This window comes from Dama dama, chromosome 15 (assembly GCF_033118175.1).
Source record: "Dama dama isolate Ldn47 chromosome 15, ASM3311817v1, whole genome shotgun sequence".
Classification (NCBI taxonomy): domain Eukaryota; kingdom Metazoa; phylum Chordata; class Mammalia; order Artiodactyla; family Cervidae; genus Dama; species Dama dama.
The window spans coordinates 89,578,084-89,597,417 of record NC_083695.1 but is presented as its reverse complement, the minus strand read 5'-3'; the positions used below and the strand labels follow the sequence as shown (position 1 = coordinate 89,597,417).

Genomic DNA, 19,334 nt, shown 5'->3' with positions numbered 1-19,334 from the left:
CAGTTTTTCTGCCAGAAAGTAAGAAAGGGCTGGAGAACGGGGTGTCAAAAGGACACAGAACCAGCTTGAAGAGGCTGTTACTGGCCACCCTGGGGACCACTTGAGCATCCAAATCAATTATGATGCTTATAGATGATTACTTAGTGGGTTACACAGGAATCTGTGAGTCCACACGGATAAAAATAAGTAAGTGGGGAGAAAAGAACATTCTTCCGTACAATAGAGCATCAATCACCAATGTTAAGAATGAATGATGGAATTAGTTGGTGGCCATTACAGAAACAGTTAGCTCAAGGAGCAACAGCAGACATTAAAACTAGTGGATGGGGGCTTCCCTGGTGGCTCAGTGGGAAAGAATCCTCCTGCCAATGCAGGAGACACGGGTTTGATCCCTGGTCTGGGAAGCCTCCATATGCCACGGAGCAACTGAGCCCGTGAGCCACAGTCGCTGAGCCTGGGCTCTGGAACCCGGGAGCCGCAACTCTGAGTCCACGAGCAGCAACTACTGAAGTCTGAGCACCTAGAGCCCCTGCTCCGCAACCAGAAGCCTGAGCACCGCAACTGGAGAGCAGCCCCTGCTCCCCGAAACTAGAGAAAAAGTCCTCGTGGCAATGAAGTTCCAGCACAGCCAAAAATAAATAAATAAAATTAAATAAAAAAAAAACTAGTGGATGAAAGTAGGCTGAGGAACAGGATTCTTACTCAAAGTGTCTCCCCACGAATACTTATTCATTACAAAGGGGAAAAAACCCAACACCTCACAGAACTTTACAGTGGTCACCACCTTAATCAGAGGAGGTTGAAACACCAGTCATTGGCAAACGGACACCGCACGCTTCCTAACATGACGCACTGAGACGCACGCGGCATCGCCTCTGTGATACTCTGGCCACAAGTGCGTAGCCTGGGTCGTGTCACGAGGGAGTATCAGATGAGATGACTGTCCTGGGATCTTCAAGACCGTCAGTGTCAAGACATGCGAGGCCTCGGTGCCCCAGATGGGAGTCCAGAGACAGGACTTGCCCTCCCGGGCTGAAGCGTCCTCTCTATAAAGGAGGCAATGGAATTACCAGGAAGACCTGGACAGGGTCTGGCTCTGGGAGAAGGGTCCGTGGCATTTGTCTTTTCTGGAAATCTCCAAAAGGTTTGGAAATTATCAGGCCGTGTGAACTCAAGGGAGTGCCAGGTAATCACCCCGGGGTGAGGGGTGTTTGGGGTACAAGAGAAACAGCCTGGAGTGGGAGCCCACACTCCCCTTGACCTTGAGATGGCCCCTCTGCCACTCAGAGGCCCATACGGAGCTGGGGGGGGGGTACCCTAAGGCCCTTCCAGGTGGGAGGACCCCGGGAATCTGTCATCAGAGAAGGCCTTAAAGACAGCAGGATTCAGGCCAGCAGAGGACAGGGTGTGGTGATGGATGGAAGGGAGCCTTCTCCGTGGAGCCCCAGTCTCCCCAGCAAGCTCACAGGCATGCCGGGGGGGTGTCCCTTCGCCGAGAACCCTGGGTTCTCAGGCACCCTCCCCTGAGCTGAAGAAGGAGGAGGGCACGGGAGAGGCTGGAGGGAGAGGCCTGGGATCCCGCTGCTGGGGGTGGGGGTGGGGGGCTCTCCGCAGCCGGGCCTAGCACCTCTGGGTTCTCCTCGAGGGATGCAGAGGAGGGGTGAGGACCCGGGGTGGAGGGATGGGTGGGCTGCAGGGGCCTGAGTGTGCGCGTGCGTTAGCGTGCAGGTGTAAATCCTGCCCTCCAAGCCCCTGCTCGCTGGCAGCAAGGTGCCCTCTACTGGCCCCAGCTGAAAGCGGCGTGCGGAAGAAGGGAAACGAGTGCCGACCCTGTAAGACTGCAGGGCGGGGGTGGGCAGCGAAGCCGGGGGCAGAGGTGACGGCAGGAGCGGGCACAGGAGGAGGGGCCCGGGGGCGGAGCACCTGGAGGACAGCGCAGGGCCTCCTGCGCTCCCCCGGGACCCTCCTAGGGCACAGCGCGGCTCGGAGGTTGGCCCCTGCCCGCCCACCGGGGTCTTCTCCACCAGGCCCCTCCCCGCCCTGGGTCAGAGGCGTCGTCCCTGGTGCCAAGGGGCAGGTGGGCTTGGACTGGACACATCAAGGTGGTGGGCGGCGGGGAGGGGCAATGCCTGGGCCTTCAGCAAGGGGAACCTTGACCGTGCCTTCTGACCCCCTCTGTCCAGGGAGGGCTGACTCAGGCCCCCTCTGCCTGACATACCCTCACCTGCCGCCCCCAGCCTGGGGTCTACGGTCTGCAAGTGCAGACTCAACGTCCTGGGCACCCACTCCGTGCTGGGGCGGCTGGGAGCCCACCCTCGGGCAGCCACCCTTCCGGTCCAAATCTGTGTATGTGTGTGTGAGAGTGTGTGTGTGAGTGTGAGTGTGTGTGTGAGTGTGTGAGCGTGTGTGTGTGAGTGTGCGTGTGTGTGTGCATGTGCGTTAGAGAGTGTGTGCATGTGTGTGCGCGTGTGCATGTGTGTGCATGAGTGTGTGTGTGAGTGTGTGAGCATGTGTGCGTGCGTGTGTGTGCATGTGCGTTAGAGAGTGTGTGCATGTGTGTGTGCGTGTGCATGTGTGTGCGTGAGTGTGTGTGTGTGTGTGTGAGAGTGTGTGTGTGAGCCAGGGTATGGGACCTTGGGGGGTGGGGGCTGCTGCGGGGAGGTCACAGACGGCAGCGTGTGTGTGGTGGCCCAGAGAAGGCATTGGTTTTGGTCACAGGGACCGGTGTCCCCACCCTGCCCCTTGCTGGATGAAGGAACTCAGAGGGTGCACAGAGTCCCCCCCAGCCCATGCCAAGTCCTGGCACCAGACATGGAGGCAGAGGAGCTGGAGCGCCCGCTCACTGGCCAGGAACGGAATCTGCCTTGCGAGGAGGCTTACATCCAGCGCCCCAGCGTGTGAGTGTGTGTGTGAGCTGTGTGTGAGCGGGGTGCCTGGCTGGGCCCTGGGGCTCAGGGCAGAGCCGAGTACGGGCTCAGGAGCATCACGGGACTTGGGTTGCTTTGATTTTAAACTAACCAAGTTGCCCTTTCAGGTGGTCTTTCTTCTTAAGAATCCCCCCAATTCACAAGCCTATGGGGGGGTGGCACAAGTGCACTTTGAAAAGTAACTGCTGCTCTGATGAGAATGCTGCACTTCCATCATAAAATATTCAGAAGACGCGCGGATTCTTTACCAACTGAGTGATCAGGGCAGCCCTCAGAAGACAGCAAAGGATGCAAAGGGCTCCCTGGGTGGGGCTACTGGTAAAGGACCCACCTGCCAATGCCGGAGACACGAGAGACTTGGGTTCGATCCCTGGGTTGGGAGATCCCCTGGAGGAGGGCATGGCAACCCACTCCAGTATTTTTGCCTAGAGAATCCCATGGTCAGAGGAGCCTGGTAGGCTATGGTCCATGGGGTCGCAAAGAGTCAGATGTGACTGAATCAATCTAGCATGCACACACACAAGGATGCAAAGATACAACCAAACCCTCTGTAACAAGGAGATGCCTTTCCTTCCCATCTCTGCTGCTCATGCGCCTACACACCTGCATCCTTATCTGTGGCTTTAACCCCAGGGCTCCAGCTCTGATGCTAACAGCTCATGACCGAGAGGAAGAAGTCACAGGCTGGTTGGTGGATCAGGCATGAATGGCAGGCCTGGCTGGGATAACCGAGGCCCAGGGCCCCCCACCTGCCTGGGCAGCAGTTTCCACACCTCCAAGTGGGAGGCGGTAACGCTGCCATCCCAGGGCTGGCAGTGGGGGAGTGGGACTGGAAGGACAGAAACGTCCTGATGCCCATGGGTGCCTGTTACAGGGCTGCAGACTCAGGGCACGTGTGTGGCTTTACTGAGCCCCAGGCTCTGGCCCTGGCGGGAGGTCTGCCAGCCTCCGCGGCTCGTCTCCAGGGACGAGGACTCACCGCTCTCCAGGCTGCCCGTTCTATTCTGGGACCGCTCAGATACACCTTCAGGGGCAGCCCCTTCTGAGGTTAAACGAGGATCCTTCCAGCGCTTTCCAGAGCAGAGAGAGAGCCAGCAGGGCTGTGAGCTGAAGGCCACTGTCGAGGTCTCTATTTGCCCCTCAGAAAGGGCAGTGTGGGAAAATGTAACATATTTTTAGCATAGGGACCATACTTTACTGGGGAGGTTTTTTTTTTTTGTTTTTTGCAGGTCTGGTAGTTTTCAAATACTGTGGGTTACGATGGAGTATTATAGATACTATATTGAAGATGCTCTGGATTCTGTTTTTTAAAATTTTGGAAATAAAATGGTAGGGAGAAATGGAAAGAAACATAGATTATAATGAAAGAATTTACTTTATCTAAATGCTAACATTGCAAGAAATATTTAAAAAAGAGGGGGGCAGCATGGAGACTGGGGCTTGCACACCACACAAGCAGAAAAGGAGAGCCTGCAGAAAGAGAGAAAGGAAGAGACTCCCAATTGCGTTGTTTGAGCACACCACGTCATCCACCTGCGTGAGGCAGCAGCACCCTGGGGTGGAATCCCCAGTGGGCACGCGTCATGGTCGACCTGCCCGGGGAGACCTCAGCGGCTTTCTGGACCAACCCTGTGGTACCACACTGCTCCTGGGGCATCGCTAACCAAAACACTAATTCACTGGCCCGCTCGACTTCAAAGGCCAGAGGTGGGACCAGCTTCAGGCAGAGCTAGATCCAGGTGCTCCAGCAACTGGGACTCTCTCTTCCTTTTTCTCTGCCTCCAGGCTCTCCTTTCCTGCTTGTCAGCTTCACCCTTAGACAAGGCTTTCCCCTGGAATGACACAGAGGGCCACTGGTACTGCTCAGCTTCTGTTTCACTGGCGACTTTCCTAGGGCTTCTCGAAAATCCTAGGCCCAGCTCGGATCACATACCCATCGCTGTGGCCAGGCGCCCTGCATGCTCCAGACTGACCCAGCCTGAGGCTGCCTGCTGGGCTGACCACTGGCCCACTGATATCCCATGGCGGGGCTGTCCCCAGACCCTCCCCCGCCTGGCAGCCAGGATGGAGCCCGCGGGACCCAGGGGTGAGCCCCCAAGCCCGGCACTAGCTGGTTCTCCACAGCTGGGCGGGGCCGGGCTGTAGCCGGCAGTAGCTGGCTGTCTCCAGTCTCTGTGCCCGGCCTGCAGCCAGACCTGAAGCTACGTGGAGCCCCCTCCCCAGCCGGGAGCGTCTCCCAGAGGCCCGCGGCTCAGGAGCGCTCACTCAACGAGGCAGAAGGTCCCGCCTGGAGCAGACGTGCTCCACAGTGGGACCGGGGTTGGTGGGCTCCCGGCCCCTGGGTCTGCCAGCCGGGCCACCACCCACAACCCTGGCCTCCAAGAGTCTCATGGTGACAACTGTGACTGCTGGAAAGCCAACGCCCAGGTTTACTCACTTCCTTCAAATACCACCTGGCCCGAGAAGAAAACTCCATCTCATTCCAAAGAGAAACCAGAGCCTCCTCTTAAGGAAACTTTGAAGTCAGTGGCTGCAAAGTGATGGCAGACAGGGTCCAGGGCCAGGCTCGGGCGGCCGCTGTGTCAGGGCCGGGTCGGGCCTGGATGGTTCCATCCAGCCTCTGGTTCCACCACCAGATCCTCTGTACCGCACATCCTCCAACCTTGAGCAAAGTGGCTGGAATCTGCCTGCCCCGCCCCGCAACCCCTGGCTGAGTGAACAGCGACCATGGGCACCCTAGCCCCAGCCAAGCTTCAGTGTGGACGGAGCGCCAGTCCCAGGCGAGGGCCCTTCCCAAGTCCAAAAGGGCAAACTGCTCGTCAAGAACCTTCTGGGCTCATAAAACATCATCCAGCCGTGAGTAAATAGCAAGTAAGAGGACACCCGGAGCAGGCTCCATGCAGCCGAGTTATTGACACAGCACGACCAGCGTGGGCCCTGCAGTGTGACGCCTGCCGTGCAGCGTGGAAGGCAGAGCCGTCCAGGTGTCCCCGCTCCCTTCCTGGCGTGTGCCCGGGAGGAGGGGTCGGGGGGGGCTGTAAGGAGGTGTGAAGGGTCAGTGAGATGTCCTGAGGGCCTCCTCCTCCACTGGGGAGACTGCATCTCGCTGCCGGGAAGGAGGTCTCTGGCCTGAATTTGTCAAAATAAAGGTCCACAGGGCCCGGCTCCCATGGAAGATGGGGCTTGTCCTGAGGTGAGAAGAAGGGGGCCATGGGGTGGGGGGGCAGCTCTCTCTGCCCGGCCCCCCATCACTCAGCCAGCGAGCCCTGCCTGCGCCCTGAAGTGCAGCTGGGACCGTGACTCCTGCAGCTCCTGGAACCCAGCTGCAAGGTCTAGGTGTTCCCAGGAAGAACACAGGGCAGAAGCAGCCACCTGGGGGCGGGGCAACCAGGCTCAGCCCAGCCTCTGCCAAACCTCGCCAGGTGGCCTGGGGCAAGGCTGCAGCCAACTCAACTGGGAAGGCCTCTGGTGGGGAGTGGGGAGCCTGCACCCCTGGTCTCCAGGACTCACTGGAACCGTGAGGACCTGCCGTCGAGGGGCTCAGGGCCCCGGGGGAGTTGGGATGGGACCTTAAGGAGCTGGAGGAGCAGTGGCTTCTGGCTTCAGGCTGGAAGGTTCTGCCGGCAGCTCTGGTGCGTCACACATGCCAGGAAGGGGCAAGCGGGGAGAACGCCCGAAAGGCCTTTACCTGCCGGCAGGGTGAGGACCACACCCTGGCTGGGCTGGACTTCCAGGCAGAGCAGGTATGATCAGCAAGCTTTGTGTGGTTTCAGCCACGACTCTGCTGCCCTGCTGGGCGGGTTGTGTTTGCACACCGTCTGACCCAGGAGCTTCTCTGGCTCCAGACACTGGGGTTGCCGGATGGATTCCAGCCTACTTCCTGCGGGGCCTGAGCCTTCCTGCTGGTTCCGGTAGGGGCAGGCCCTGTGAAGCCCTCCTTCCGAAGCTCAGGCCCCCAACCTCTCCCCACTCTGAAACTTCACTCTTTTCTCTTTGGGCCATTTTGCGATACAAGCAGGAAGGAGAGAGGAGGATGAAGACATGGAAGGTCACAGGGAGGCCTCTTAGCCACGGGCAAGTCCAAAGCCCGCACCCCCAGCAGTGCCGTGGCCGGACACACAACCTCGTAGGTGCCCGTGTGTGTGCGTGCGTGCGTGCACAACCAGAAGACACTGGCCTGAGTGGCACCTGCAGTGGGGCTGTCCAGAGGCCACCAGTGCCGCCCCCACTCCAGTCCCAGAGAGAGGCCGGACCCCCGTCGAGATTCACACGTGTTCAGCCTCCCCACGCGGCCCTCGGCCCCCAGCCAGTGGAGAAACCACGTGACCCGGCGTGGGCACCAGGCTCCTCACGGCAGGGCTCTCTGTCACCTGCGCCCTGGGACAAGGCCATCCTCCACCCGCCTCGATCCCCCAGTGCAGTCAGGGCTGGGCCAGGGCCACCGAAAAGGGACACAGCACACCCACTCGGGCCACTCAGAGGAGGGGCCCGGCGCACAGTAAGGACGCCTCAGTGTCCCCGTCCAGCTCCTGTCTGGTGCAGACATGGGCCACGATGACCTTCAGACCTAGTGTGGCCGGCTCGCAGAGGTGGCCAGAGGGGTGGAGAGCTCCAGGGGGCAGGCGGGCCACCCTAGAGGGGGAAGTTGGCTGTTTCCCCAGGGGGTTGGAGGGTTGGAATGCTGGCCTGGTCCCCAGGGTGCCAAAGTGCTGAGGCTGCTCACTGGCCCCAAGCCAGCTACAGGGCCTGCCGTGAGCTCCAAGCAAGTGCCACGCAGGCCTCGTGCACCAACAGTGCCATCTTCAGGGAGAAGACGGCTGTGCAGGGGCCCCACTGTCCATCTGAAGGGAGAAGGTGGCCGTGCAGGGGCCCCACTGTCCATCTGAAGGGAGAAGGCGGCCGTGCAGGGGCCCCGCTGTCCATCTGCAGGGAGAAGGCGGCCGTGCAGGGGCCCCGCTGTCCATCTGAAGGGAGAAGGCGGCCGTGCAGGGGCCCCGCTGTCCATCTGCAGGGAGAAGGCGGCCGTGCAGGGGCCCCGCTGTCCATCTGAAGGGAGAAGGCGGCCGTGCAGGGGCCCCACTGTCCATCTGCAGGGAGAAGGCGGCCGTGCAGGGGCCCCGCTGTCCATCTGCAGGGAGAAGGCGGCCGTGCAGGGGCCCCGCTGTCCATCTGCAGGGAGAAGGCGGCCGTGCAGGGGCCCCGCTGTCCATCTGCAGGGAGAAGGCGGCCGTGCAGGGGCCCCGCTGTCCATCTGCAGGGAGAAGGTGGCCGTGCAGGGGCCCCGCTGTCCATCTGCAGGGAGAAGGCGGCCGTGCAGGGGCCCCGCTGTCCATCTGAAGGGAGAAGGCGGCCGTGCAGGGGCCCCGCTGTCCATCTGAAGGGAGAAGGCGGCCGTGCAGGGGCCCCGCTGTCCATCTGAAGGGAGAAGGCGGCCGTGCAGGGGCCCCGCTGTCCATCTGAAGGGAGAAGGCGGCCGTGCAGGGGCCCCGCTGTCCATCTGAAGGGAGAAGGCGGCCGTGCAGGGGCCCCGCTGTCCATCTGCAGGGAGAAGGCGGCCGTGCAGGGGCCCCGCTGTCCATCTGAAGGGAGAAGGCGGCCGTGCAGGGGCCCCGCTGTCCATCTGAAGGGAGAAGGCGGCCGTGCAGGGGCCCCGCTGTCCATCTGCAGGGAGAAGGCGGCCGTGCAGGGGCCCCGCTGTCCATCTGCAGGGAGAAGGCGGCCGTGCAGGGGCCCCGCTGTCCACCAAAAGGCACCCGGATGGATGTGAGCAGAGAGGGGAGCCAGGACCCTCTAGTAGCCGTGTCGCCAAGAATGAGAACAAGCAGGTGAAATTAACATAAGGCATCGGGATTGCAACACATGATCAGTATGAAACATTACGAATGGGCCTTTTCATGTTCTTCTCCCACTGAGTCCTTGAATTCTTGTGTACGCCCACTTTTAACCCAGCTTCATCTCCAGGGCTCCCCGGCACCTGCGGCTCATGGCCACTGCATTAGACAGTGAGGCGTTGGAGAGTGGAGACGCCACAAAACGTGGCTCAAGAAGAAGGCAGGTGGCGAAATAATACAATCCTGGTTTTATAAAATATCCAGATGTTACCAGAATATCCGTATGTCATCAATTAGGCCAATTGTTGACCGGTTTCTCTCTCCAGGAGACGGGACGACAGGGGCCTCAGAAAAGTGCCGACCCCAGTGGTGAGCGGTGGGACACAGCCGCCCGCATGCCCACTGGCCCACTGGTGGGCTTCCTGACCACACGTGTGGACCTTCCTCAGGGACCGAGTGATCTAGGGGCACACGTGGGGCCTGGGACAAAGGCGAGACCTTCTCGGTCTCAGGGGCACAGCTCAGGGTGGCCAGAAGACCCCAACCATGGCTGTATTTAATCCCAGCAGACATGTTTTTCTTCCTAAGAAATCAGAAATAGCCCAGTACAAAAATATAAAAAAAACACGACATGGTTCTCAGTCTTCACCCCGCTCTGAGCCTCAGTACCGCGTTCTCAGCAAGGAGGCCCCGCTCCTGTGCCCAGGCTCACAGGGGCTCCCTGGGCCGGCCCGGCTCCGGACAGGGTGGCACCAGGGACCCAGCACCGCCGTCCAGCAGAGCATCAGGGCGCCAAGTCCTCCTGCCCAGCAACTCGGAGGGAGGGGCCAGGGGACCGCGGGGCTCCAGGCTGGCCTCTGGCAGAGAATGTTGACAAGGCTTTGAGTCGGACACACGCTGGACATAGCCAAGGAGACCCAGGAAATCCTGGAAACCCTTGTTTGAAGACGTCGGGGAGAAAGGAGGTCCAAGTTTCAAGGCATGCTGGGGGCTTCAGAGGGGCCTCTGACACCCTGGGAGGGCCAGGAAGAGGCTGGAAGGGACTTCTTGGCCCCAGACCCCCAGGGACACTGAGACTTGCTCACTCACCTGGTGTCCGCCCACCCGTCCCAAACCCAAAGGCCCCCTGGGTCTCTCACACAGGAAATGGGCCTCAGAGTGAGGGTCAGGCCCTCGAATCAACTCCTCTGACCCGGTCTAAGCAGATCTCTCAGAGCTGATGTAGTCCATCCCTGCCACCCCCACCCTACATCCAAATACCCAAGGCAGCCACATTTTAAGTAAGTCTCTGCAGCATCCACAAAACGGTACATCCTCTGAATGGCCACAGTCAAAACCACCTAGAGTCAGGCAGAACGACACTCTGATGTCTGAGACGGCCTAGAGAGCCACACCCGGGTACCGCAGGGCACCTCCACGCACAGCACGTGCCCAGATCCCGACAGGCGCCCGACAGTGAGCCGTGTGAGGCCAGGCTGACTTCCCGGCAGAGAAGAGATCTGGAGACGGAGGCTCAGCTCCCAAGTGTCCCTGACTCATCCCTGACCACACACCTGTCATCTTTAGGTGAGAGACAGAGACACGTGGAGGAAAAGGACGGGCAGTGACCAGAGGAGTCGATCGCACCACAGCTGTAACCTCCGAGCAGAGTGACCTGTCTGCCACGCGGCCAAGAGGCACGAGGCCCAGGCTCTGCAGGCAGCGGGCGCGGCGGCCGGCCAGAACCTCTAATGCATGGTCTCCGCACGGCACCCTTCTCCAACCCCCGGTCTGAAACTCAGACCCCGTATTGAAAGCTGCTTTCCCCACCGCTCTCTGCTACTAACAGGCACCCAGGCCTGTCCAGGGGGCAGTTACCAAAAAGTCGCTGGATCCCCACAACCTGCTCTTCCATCTGGAAGGAGGAACGCCCTTTATTTTGGAGACGAAAAACCATACCCTGGAATCCACGAGGCAGGCAGGCCGGCAGGGGCAGGCTCCCACGGGGCACTTACCTGAACTTCCCGGTCCGCACCTGCAGAGCTCTCATCCCGTACCGCTGGGCACCGCCCACGTCTCCCACGATGTCGTCCCCGATCATGATGGCCTGTGGGGTAGACGGTGAAAGGCGCTGAGAAGTGGTGTCGGGACGGCTTTCTTCCTGCGCTCCCTCATCTTTTCTGACATCGTAAACCTCTTGATTTGATGTTTCAAACCACCATCGTACACATTAAACAAGGTAACACTGTTGTCATATTGACTAAAAGTCAACCCGCTTGAATATATCTTCCACTGTCAGCCCACCATGGGCTGCAGCTCTGAACAGTGCATGTTTGGGCAATGTAAAATCAACCGACAGGTATCAAAGTGATACGAGGTGGGCTTCCCTGGTGGCTGAATGGTAAAGGATCCGCCTGCCAATGCAGGGCACACAGGTTCAATCCCAGATCCGGGCAGGTCCCTCATGCCAAGCAGCAACTAAGCCCGTGCCCCGCAACTACCGAGCCTGGGCTTGAGCGCTGGGGGGTCACAACTACTGAAGCCCTAGAGGCCTAGAGCCCATGTCCACAACAAGAGAAGCCACCACAATGAGAAGCCCACGCTCCGCAACCAGAGAGCAGCCCCTGCTCCCCACAACTAGGGACAAGCCCACGCAGCAGTGACGACCCAGCACAGCCAGAAATAAACAAACAGGCGCCACAGGGACACATGGGGGTTGGAACTGTCTCAGCTCTGCTCGAACACAGGCTGGATTTTACCGTCAGCCAAAAACTCTATGGAAACAGTGGCTGACTTTATTTTTTGGGCTCCAAAATCACTGCAGATGGTGATTGAAGCTATGAAATTAAAAGATGCTTACTCCTTGGAAGGAAAGTTATGACCAACCTAGACAACATATTAAAAAGCAGAGACACTACTTTGTCAACAAAGGTCTGTCTAGTCAAGGCTATGGTTTTTCCAGTGGTCATGTATGGATATGAGAGTTGGACTATAAAGAAAGCTGAGTGCCAAAGAATTGATGCTTTTGAACTGTGGTGTTGCAGAAGACTCCTGAGAGTCCCTTGGACTGCAAGGAGATCCAACCCTAAAGCAGTCCATCTTAAAGGAAATCAGTCCTGGGTGTTCATTGGAAGGACTGATGTTGAAGCTGAATCTCCAATATTTTGGCTACCTAATGAGAAGAGCTGACTCTTTTGAAAAGACCCTGATGTTGGGAAACATTGAAGGGAGGAGGAGAAGGGGACGACAGAGGATGAGATGGTAAGATGGCATCACCGACTCAATGGACATGAGATTGGGTCAACTCCGGGAGTTGGTGATAGACAGGGAGGCCTGGCGTGCTGCAGTTCACGGGGTCGCAGAGAGTCAGACACGACTGAGGGACTGAACTGATACTGAAAAACTCTGTAGAGCTTCCCTTGGGGCTCAGCTGGCGAAGAATCCGCCTGCAATGCAGGAGATAGCCAGGGGCTTGATCCCTGGGTTGGGAAGATCCCCTGGAGGAGGGAAAGGCTACCTAATCCAGTATTCTGGCCTGGAGAATTCCATGGACAGGGGAGCCTGGTGGGCTACAGTCTGTGGGGTCACAAAGAGTCAGACACGACTGAAACGACTTAGCACACACACAAAAATATCCAGCACTCAAAAAGGTAAAATTTAATAAAAATAAATCCCATCCAATTAAAAGAACGATCAGACATGCAAAGATGGCAAAAAATCACACACAATGAAGAGGAAAGTAAGCCAAAACTAAACTGGAACTGACCCAGATGTAAGAATTAGCAGACAAGGGCATTGAAGCAGTTGTTCTAACTGTATTACATATGTTCCCAAGGTTAAATAGCGACAAATATCCAAATCATGCTTCTAAAAGGGAAAACTACAATGTCTGCAATGAAACGCAAAAACACTTGATGAGATTAAACCCAGGTAAGACAATGAGGAAAAATAGATGAATGAACTTGAAGACACAGCAATAGAAATGATCTCAAATGAAACACAGAGAGGGAAAAAAAATTTTTTTTAAGAAAATGAACAGAGAGTGAACTATGACGAAACTTCAAGAGGCCTGGTGTAACTGGAATCCCTGAAAGCAAGATGTTCAGAGAGGAGACGGAAACAATATTTGGAGAAGTAATGTCTGAAAAATTTCCAAACTCAACACAAATGATAAATCCACAGCTCCAAGATCCCAATCAATACCAAGCACAAGAAACATGAAGAAAGTTACATCGAAGCACAACATAATCAAATTGCTCAAAACCAATGACAAGGAGAAAAACTTAAAAACAGCTGCAAGACTTAGAGAATGAACTTAGGGTTGCCGGGAGGAAGGACTGGGAGGAGGGACAGAGAGTTTGGGATGAACAGATACACACTGCTATATTTAAAATGGATAACCAACAAGGACACTTAAGAGGCCCAGACCACAGAACTGCTGAACAGGTACCAACTAAAAGAGTCGGGGGTGAGAGGCACAGTCAGCATTTGTTGCTGAAACCTTAGTCGTCACTGGTAGGTGTCCTTTCAACACATCAACCTGCGTGATGAATATTACCGTTTAAGTGGATTCATATTCTTTAAGTGAAAGTGGCTCAGTCGTCTCTGACTCTTTGCGACCCCATGGACTCTAAAGTGCATGGAATTCTCCAGGCCAGAATACTGGAGTGGGTAGCTGTTCCCTTCTCCAGGGGATCTTCCCAACCCAGGGATCAAACCCAGGTCTCCTGAATTGCAGGCAGATTCTTTACCAGCTGAGCCACCAGGGAAGCCCAAGAAGACTGGAGTGGGTAGCCAATCCCTTCTTGTCCTTGGTCGGAGGTCAGCCAGGCCCAAGGAACCAGGCTCCTGTGACACGGTGAGTGTCCCGATGTTGATAGGGAGACAGGCTTTGAAACTGACAATTATTCCACAAGTTTCTCTGAAATTCAGATGCTGGGTAGGGCCAACCAGGGAACAAATGCAGAAACCAAAACCAAGAAAAGTAAAAATGATGACCGTGAAGCAGTCACAAACGAGGGGACTCGTACCCATCTATCTGAACTCTGCCTGTGAGGAGTCCAGATGGGATGTCCCTTCCATCTCCGAGTGGGAGGGGTGGAGACGGGGAACACAGAGGCCGGCCCTATGCGACCAGCAGACTAGTCAGACTGAGCTCAAGGCTCAGATGGAGCCAGACAAAGTCGGCTGGGGTCCCAGTTATGTGATATGCCAGCCCTGCAATCTCATGATCCACTTCAGTCTGTACAATGGGTACAACTAATGTGATGTTTAAACAGAAACACGGAAGTTAAGCATCCAGGGCAGTGCCTGGACACAGTAAGTTATTGGCACATGTTTAAAAGGAAAATATATTAGGAAACGTTTTACTGAGGAAACTCCTAATCTAACCCTATTGGAGACAGACCACAGTCCTCATGACGGGCCTCTAGCGCCCCGGCCCTTCAGTATCGGGTCCTCTTTGGGCCGGGTGGTGGGGACACAGTGACTTAGAAACACAGCCCCCACCCTTGTGAAGCTCCCAGTGGAAGGCAGAAGACAGATGTTCATGAGGTAATTTCACACACACATAGCCAGGACCTGTGATAAAGCGCAGGGGGGAAAAAACACAGAATGTGGTCAAGCCTGACCTTATGGGGCTCGCAGTGGTCAGGGAAGGCTTCCTGGAGGAGGTGAGGTTTTGAGCCTCTATCTGAAGGGCATCAGGTGTCAACCAGGCTAGGGGGTATAGGAGGGAGAAGGGTGACAGCCTTCCCCGAAGGAGACACCACATGTGTGTCAACCACAGGTCAATAAACCTGAAGCGAATGTCCTTGGAAGTGTCTCCCGAATGGGCCTTCAAATAATGAGGAATCATGAGGAGCTTGTGGCCAAGAGGACAAGGGCTGAGCTGGTGCTGCCCCAGGCGCCAGGAAGGCAGTCTCAGGTGAACACGAGGGTTTTCTAACAATTAGCATGGACTGCCTCAGAGGTACCAGACCCTGGTCACTTAATCATATTCCAGCAGAGACCAGAGGGGCCTCCATCAGAGAAGCTACTGCAGGGCACGGGCCCTAGGGAGCTTGAGCAGGTGGCTGATGACCGCGAGGGCTGGGAATTCCGCTGACCGCTTGCAGCTGTGCCCCCTGCGGGACATACGAGGTACCTGAAATAAACTGCATGTCATCCCAGTGAATGTTCTAAATTTCATACTCCTCTGGGCTTTTCTCCACCCAAACTCTTGTTCGCCAACGTGTGTTACACATACAGTTGATGCACGATTTGATTTTAGGTAGAACAGGATGTACATTTTTAATACAATCGTTCGTATTTATTTTTAGAGTAATCTATGTGTGGTGAGTGATTCTGGTTTCCCATTTAGAGTAGGGATCGAAAGTTTCTTTTAGAATACACTTAAGTTTATAGAATGAATCAATTTAGAGAAACATTAAGTTAATAATAGTGCCTGGGGGCAAGTATTCAGATATGGTAAAGCTGGAATTTTTTTTTTTTCCCTAGAAAGTGATGCTGGGGTAAACACTGTCAAATCCAGATGGGTTCATTTTCGTGTCTACAAGCTCCCATGCAGCTGTGTGGAAATCATCCATCACCCAAGAAGAAACAGCAAGTGACAACCCGTGTTCCTTGAAGTGGGACCCACCCCAGAGATGCTACACACACACATGAGTCTAAGGTTACCTGCAAAGCCAGGGTCACCTGGGCAACCACACAGCTCACCTGGCAAGAGAGGGCTAGGGCAGGTGGGCACCCGGCCTAGGCAGCAGGCCGGCCATAAGCTCCGGTGGGAGGTTCTATTTTGACTTCTCAGGGAGTTGTCCTGACACTGCCAAGTCAGCCTCTAAACATCCACTGCGGTTCCAGCTTAGGACCCTGTCCACTGCTGCCAGGGGTCCCGGGGGCCACCTTGCTAGAAGGCTCCTTGGAAATGAAATGGTCTTCCAATTATTAAATGTCATGCCTGGCATCTTTCATGCTCTGGGGAAAATACAATTTTGTGCGCGCACACACACACACACACACACACACACGTGTGCATGCGGCAGAAATTCCTCCCCGCTCAGAACAGAGGCTCTGGGCCTTTCTGGGTGAGAACGTTTGCGGTGGGACCCATGGAGGCAGAACCGGGGAAACCTGGGCCGTTGGAGGAAGCACTCCGAGGAGCAGCAGCCACGGTTCTGCCTGATAACCCAACGGCTAAGCCCTGGCAGAGCCTGGAGCCGTGGGTGGGCGGAGGGGAGAGGCAGGGTGCGGGACCCCCTGGGTACGCGGCTGCCGGCGCAGCGAGGCCTGTCTGGGCCAGCTTGTGGGCTCCGCATACCAAAACGCGCTCTGGCCCCTGGGGAATCTCACAGATTTACTATCGGTGAAGGGCAATAACCACGCAAGGAGGAGCAATTATTGCCAAATCATTTAGGATTTAAAAAATCATTGGCAAGAAGATAGAGGTCAAGAGGTGCGCTGTCGGGGGAAATAAAAAAACCCTACCTGTCAGGCCAGGATTGCAGTTCCTTTCTGACTGCAATATGGTGCAGGGAAGACAGAGACACGGTCGGCTCCCACGGAACAGAGATCCGGGAGCCGGAGGCAGCACCAGAGCCCGTGAGGCAGGTTTCTGGGTCTGGGTTCAAGATGCAGATTCATTTGTCCTTCTTAAACATCTATCTGCCCACCATGGACTCCTCTTCCCGCCACCATTCCAACAGGTGGCAATGTCTGGAACACAACTTCCAATGAACGCCAAAGAGTTTTCCCAAGAAAGTTCGCTTCTCATGAAATGTCTAGTGATTCCCAGGCTCTACCAGGAGGAACACTGCTCCCTGCCATGGGGTACCAAACAGCAGGGCTGGTGGTGAAGAAGCAGTGGACTCAGTCTGCACCTCAGCCCCGCGGAACCCGGACCCCTACTCAGAGCGGCCTTGAGAAAACACCTAGCTATGGGGGCAGCCCCAGACCCTCAGCCTGCAGGCTCACCTCTGGGGGCCGGTCATCACTGAGGCATCTCCCCCACCGTCTGACACAGTTCGTGAGGGATATATTGACACAGCAAAACTCCAAGACGCTATTTCATATAAAGTAAGAAACAACGATATTGGTGAGGATGTTGGGAAATGAGCACTTGCAAGTATAGCTGGTGAGGAAGCTGAGTCGCTATGGGGTTTCTGAAATAGAAATGAACAGTGTGCATCATGGCAAGGCAACCACACCCCCAGGATTTCTCGGAAAACAATTTAAAATGTACCAAAGGATTACGAGGGTGTTCACGAGGCTTATGTACAAGAGGGAAACCAGAAACAACCTAAATGTCCAACCACAGGGGACTGCGAAAGCACGGTACGGGAGCAAGGGGATGGGGGACAGACCCGTGCTTAAGAACATTACGGTAGTCCCTGTGACAGAATGCTCTGGAGCCACAAAGATTACCTTGTGGAAGTGCCTGCATCTGCACAAAGGAAACTGTTACCGATGTTACGGGGCAGGGACAGGAATCAGGTTTCAAACAGCAGATGGAGAGTTATCCAACTTTGTGTTAAAAATGTGTGCATGCATGCACGCTAAGTTGTTTCAGTCATGTCCGACTCTGTGTGACCCCATGGACTGCAGCCTGCCAGGCTCCTCTGTCCATGGGATTCTCCAGGCAAGAAAACTGCAGTGGGTTGCCATTCCCTTCTCCAGGGGATCGTCCCAACCCAGGAACAAACCCATGTCCCTTATGTCTTCTGTAATGATAAGCAGGTTCTCTACCACTAGCGTCAGCTGGGACGCCAGAAGCCCCCAAAAGTGTGTGCACAGATCCCTCCCCCAAGAAAAATTGGAAATATTAAGCACGATTTGTGTTATTCCAGGTTAGGGGATGAACATTTTTTTTTCCCTTGTACTTTCTGAACTTTATCCACCTCCTTTAACAAATATGAGTTACCTCATAATCAGACTTTTTATTTTAAATTGTGTTTTGAGGAGAAGGAAAGCAAAATCTACTTTAAAAGGCGTTAGGGGAGGAAACGTCTTAGGGAAAAGCTGAGACGAGAGGTTTTAAAGGTCCCCTACATCTGAGAAAAAGCACAAAGGCAATCCCAGGGCTGGCATTTCCTGGAACCCCCCACCCAGGGCTGGAGGCAGAGCCAAGTTCAAAGCTGGGCTGAAGCAGCTCGGGCCCTGTCTCTCCCGGTGCTCCCACCGCCCTAGCAAATGGTCCCCAAGCTGACGCCCAAAGACCACGCGCCCAGCTGGTGGGGAGGATGGGCTGGAGGAGGGCTCGGCCGACAAGGGGGAGAAGACAGGCCTTCCATGTGGATGTTCACGCCACACCCACGGGCCTCCCCGCCCCGGGCACAGACTGTCCGCGTGGCCCACACGTTGAATGAACGCCCTGAGAACCAGGGAACAAAATGATGCAGCGAAGTCCGTGTCTTATGCCTGGCTCTCTTTGGATAAGCCCACAAACCTTATCCCCCTTTTTTATTTTTATTTTTGGACGTGCTGGGTCTTGGTTGCAGTATGTGGGATCTATCTAGTTCCCTGACCAGGGATCGAACCGGGGCCCCTGCCTTGGGAGGACAGTGTCTTAACCACCGGACCACCGGGGAAGTCCCCTCGCTCCCACTGTCGACAGGCTGTCCTCAGAGTGCTCACCCTTACCACCTGCAAGCTTGTCTACCTTTATATTTTCTACATTCTGCCAACAAGACATATTTTAACATTTTTTTCAAAATGGAATATATGGCACTCCTAAATACACCTTTTCAAAGCTAAGCGTTGTGACATGTTGCTGCTACCCGAGAACTGGGGAGAAGCAGAGACCTGGAGGGACTGGGGGCCTCGCTCCGTCTGCAGAGGAATCCTGGCTTCAACAGCAGGCTTTGATGTGACTACCCCCCAGTGCCCCAGTTCTCAACTGGGGGCGATTGTGCTCCCCTGGGACATCTGGCAACGTCTGGGAACACCTGTGGTTTCACAATTGGGGGACGATGGGGGTTGAAAAAAGAAAGTGAAAATGAAGTTGCTCAGTTGTGTCCGGCTTTTTACGACCCCGTGGACTATAGCCCACCAGGCTCCTCTGTCCATGGGATTTTCCAGGCAAGAAAACTGGAGTGGGTTACCGTTTCCTTCTCCAGGGGATCTTCCTGACCCAGGGATCGAACTCAGGTCTCCTCCATTGTAGGCAGACGCTTGACCGTCTGAGCCACAAGGGAAGTTGGGGAACGATGGGGGTTACCCTCATCACAAATAAGGGTCTGGCCCCAAAATGTCAACAGTGCCAAGGCTGAGAAACCCTGCCTTAACCTTAAGATGGGAAAGCAAGCACATGACGGGGGGACTGGAGTAAGGATTTCACAAAGTATGTGGGAACGTGACAGGTCCCAGGGGTGCCCAGCACACGTGGGGCTCAAGCCTCAGGTTCCTCATCTGTGAAATGGGTGTCCTCAGCTTCCAGGCTGCCAAGCACTGGGTTCTGGTGCTAAGCACTGTGGTCTGAACGGTCCCCATTTCCATTAAACATGCACAGTTTGCAGGTGACGGAGTTTCTCAGGATCATGGAAAACTGCCAAAACCATTGCATCATTTGAGCTTTGGTATGCAGCAATAAAGCCACCCACTG

At 55.8% G+C, this 19,334-nt stretch overlaps 1 protein-coding gene across 5 annotated transcripts in view; it reads right to left on the bottom strand.

The window, feature by feature from the left end:
- Positions 1–19,334, bottom strand: part of LHPP (phospholysine phosphohistidine inorganic pyrophosphate phosphatase) — a 119,508-nt gene that overhangs the window by 65,880 nt on the left and 34,294 nt on the right. For all 5 annotated transcript variants that reach the window (XM_061162870.1, XM_061162868.1, XM_061162872.1 and 2 more), the window contains one exon: positions 10,753–10,844. In XM_061162870.1, the coding sequence (XP_061018853.1) occupies positions 10,753–10,844 (92 nt within the window). The remainder of the gene's footprint in view (positions 1–10,752; positions 10,845–19,334) is intronic.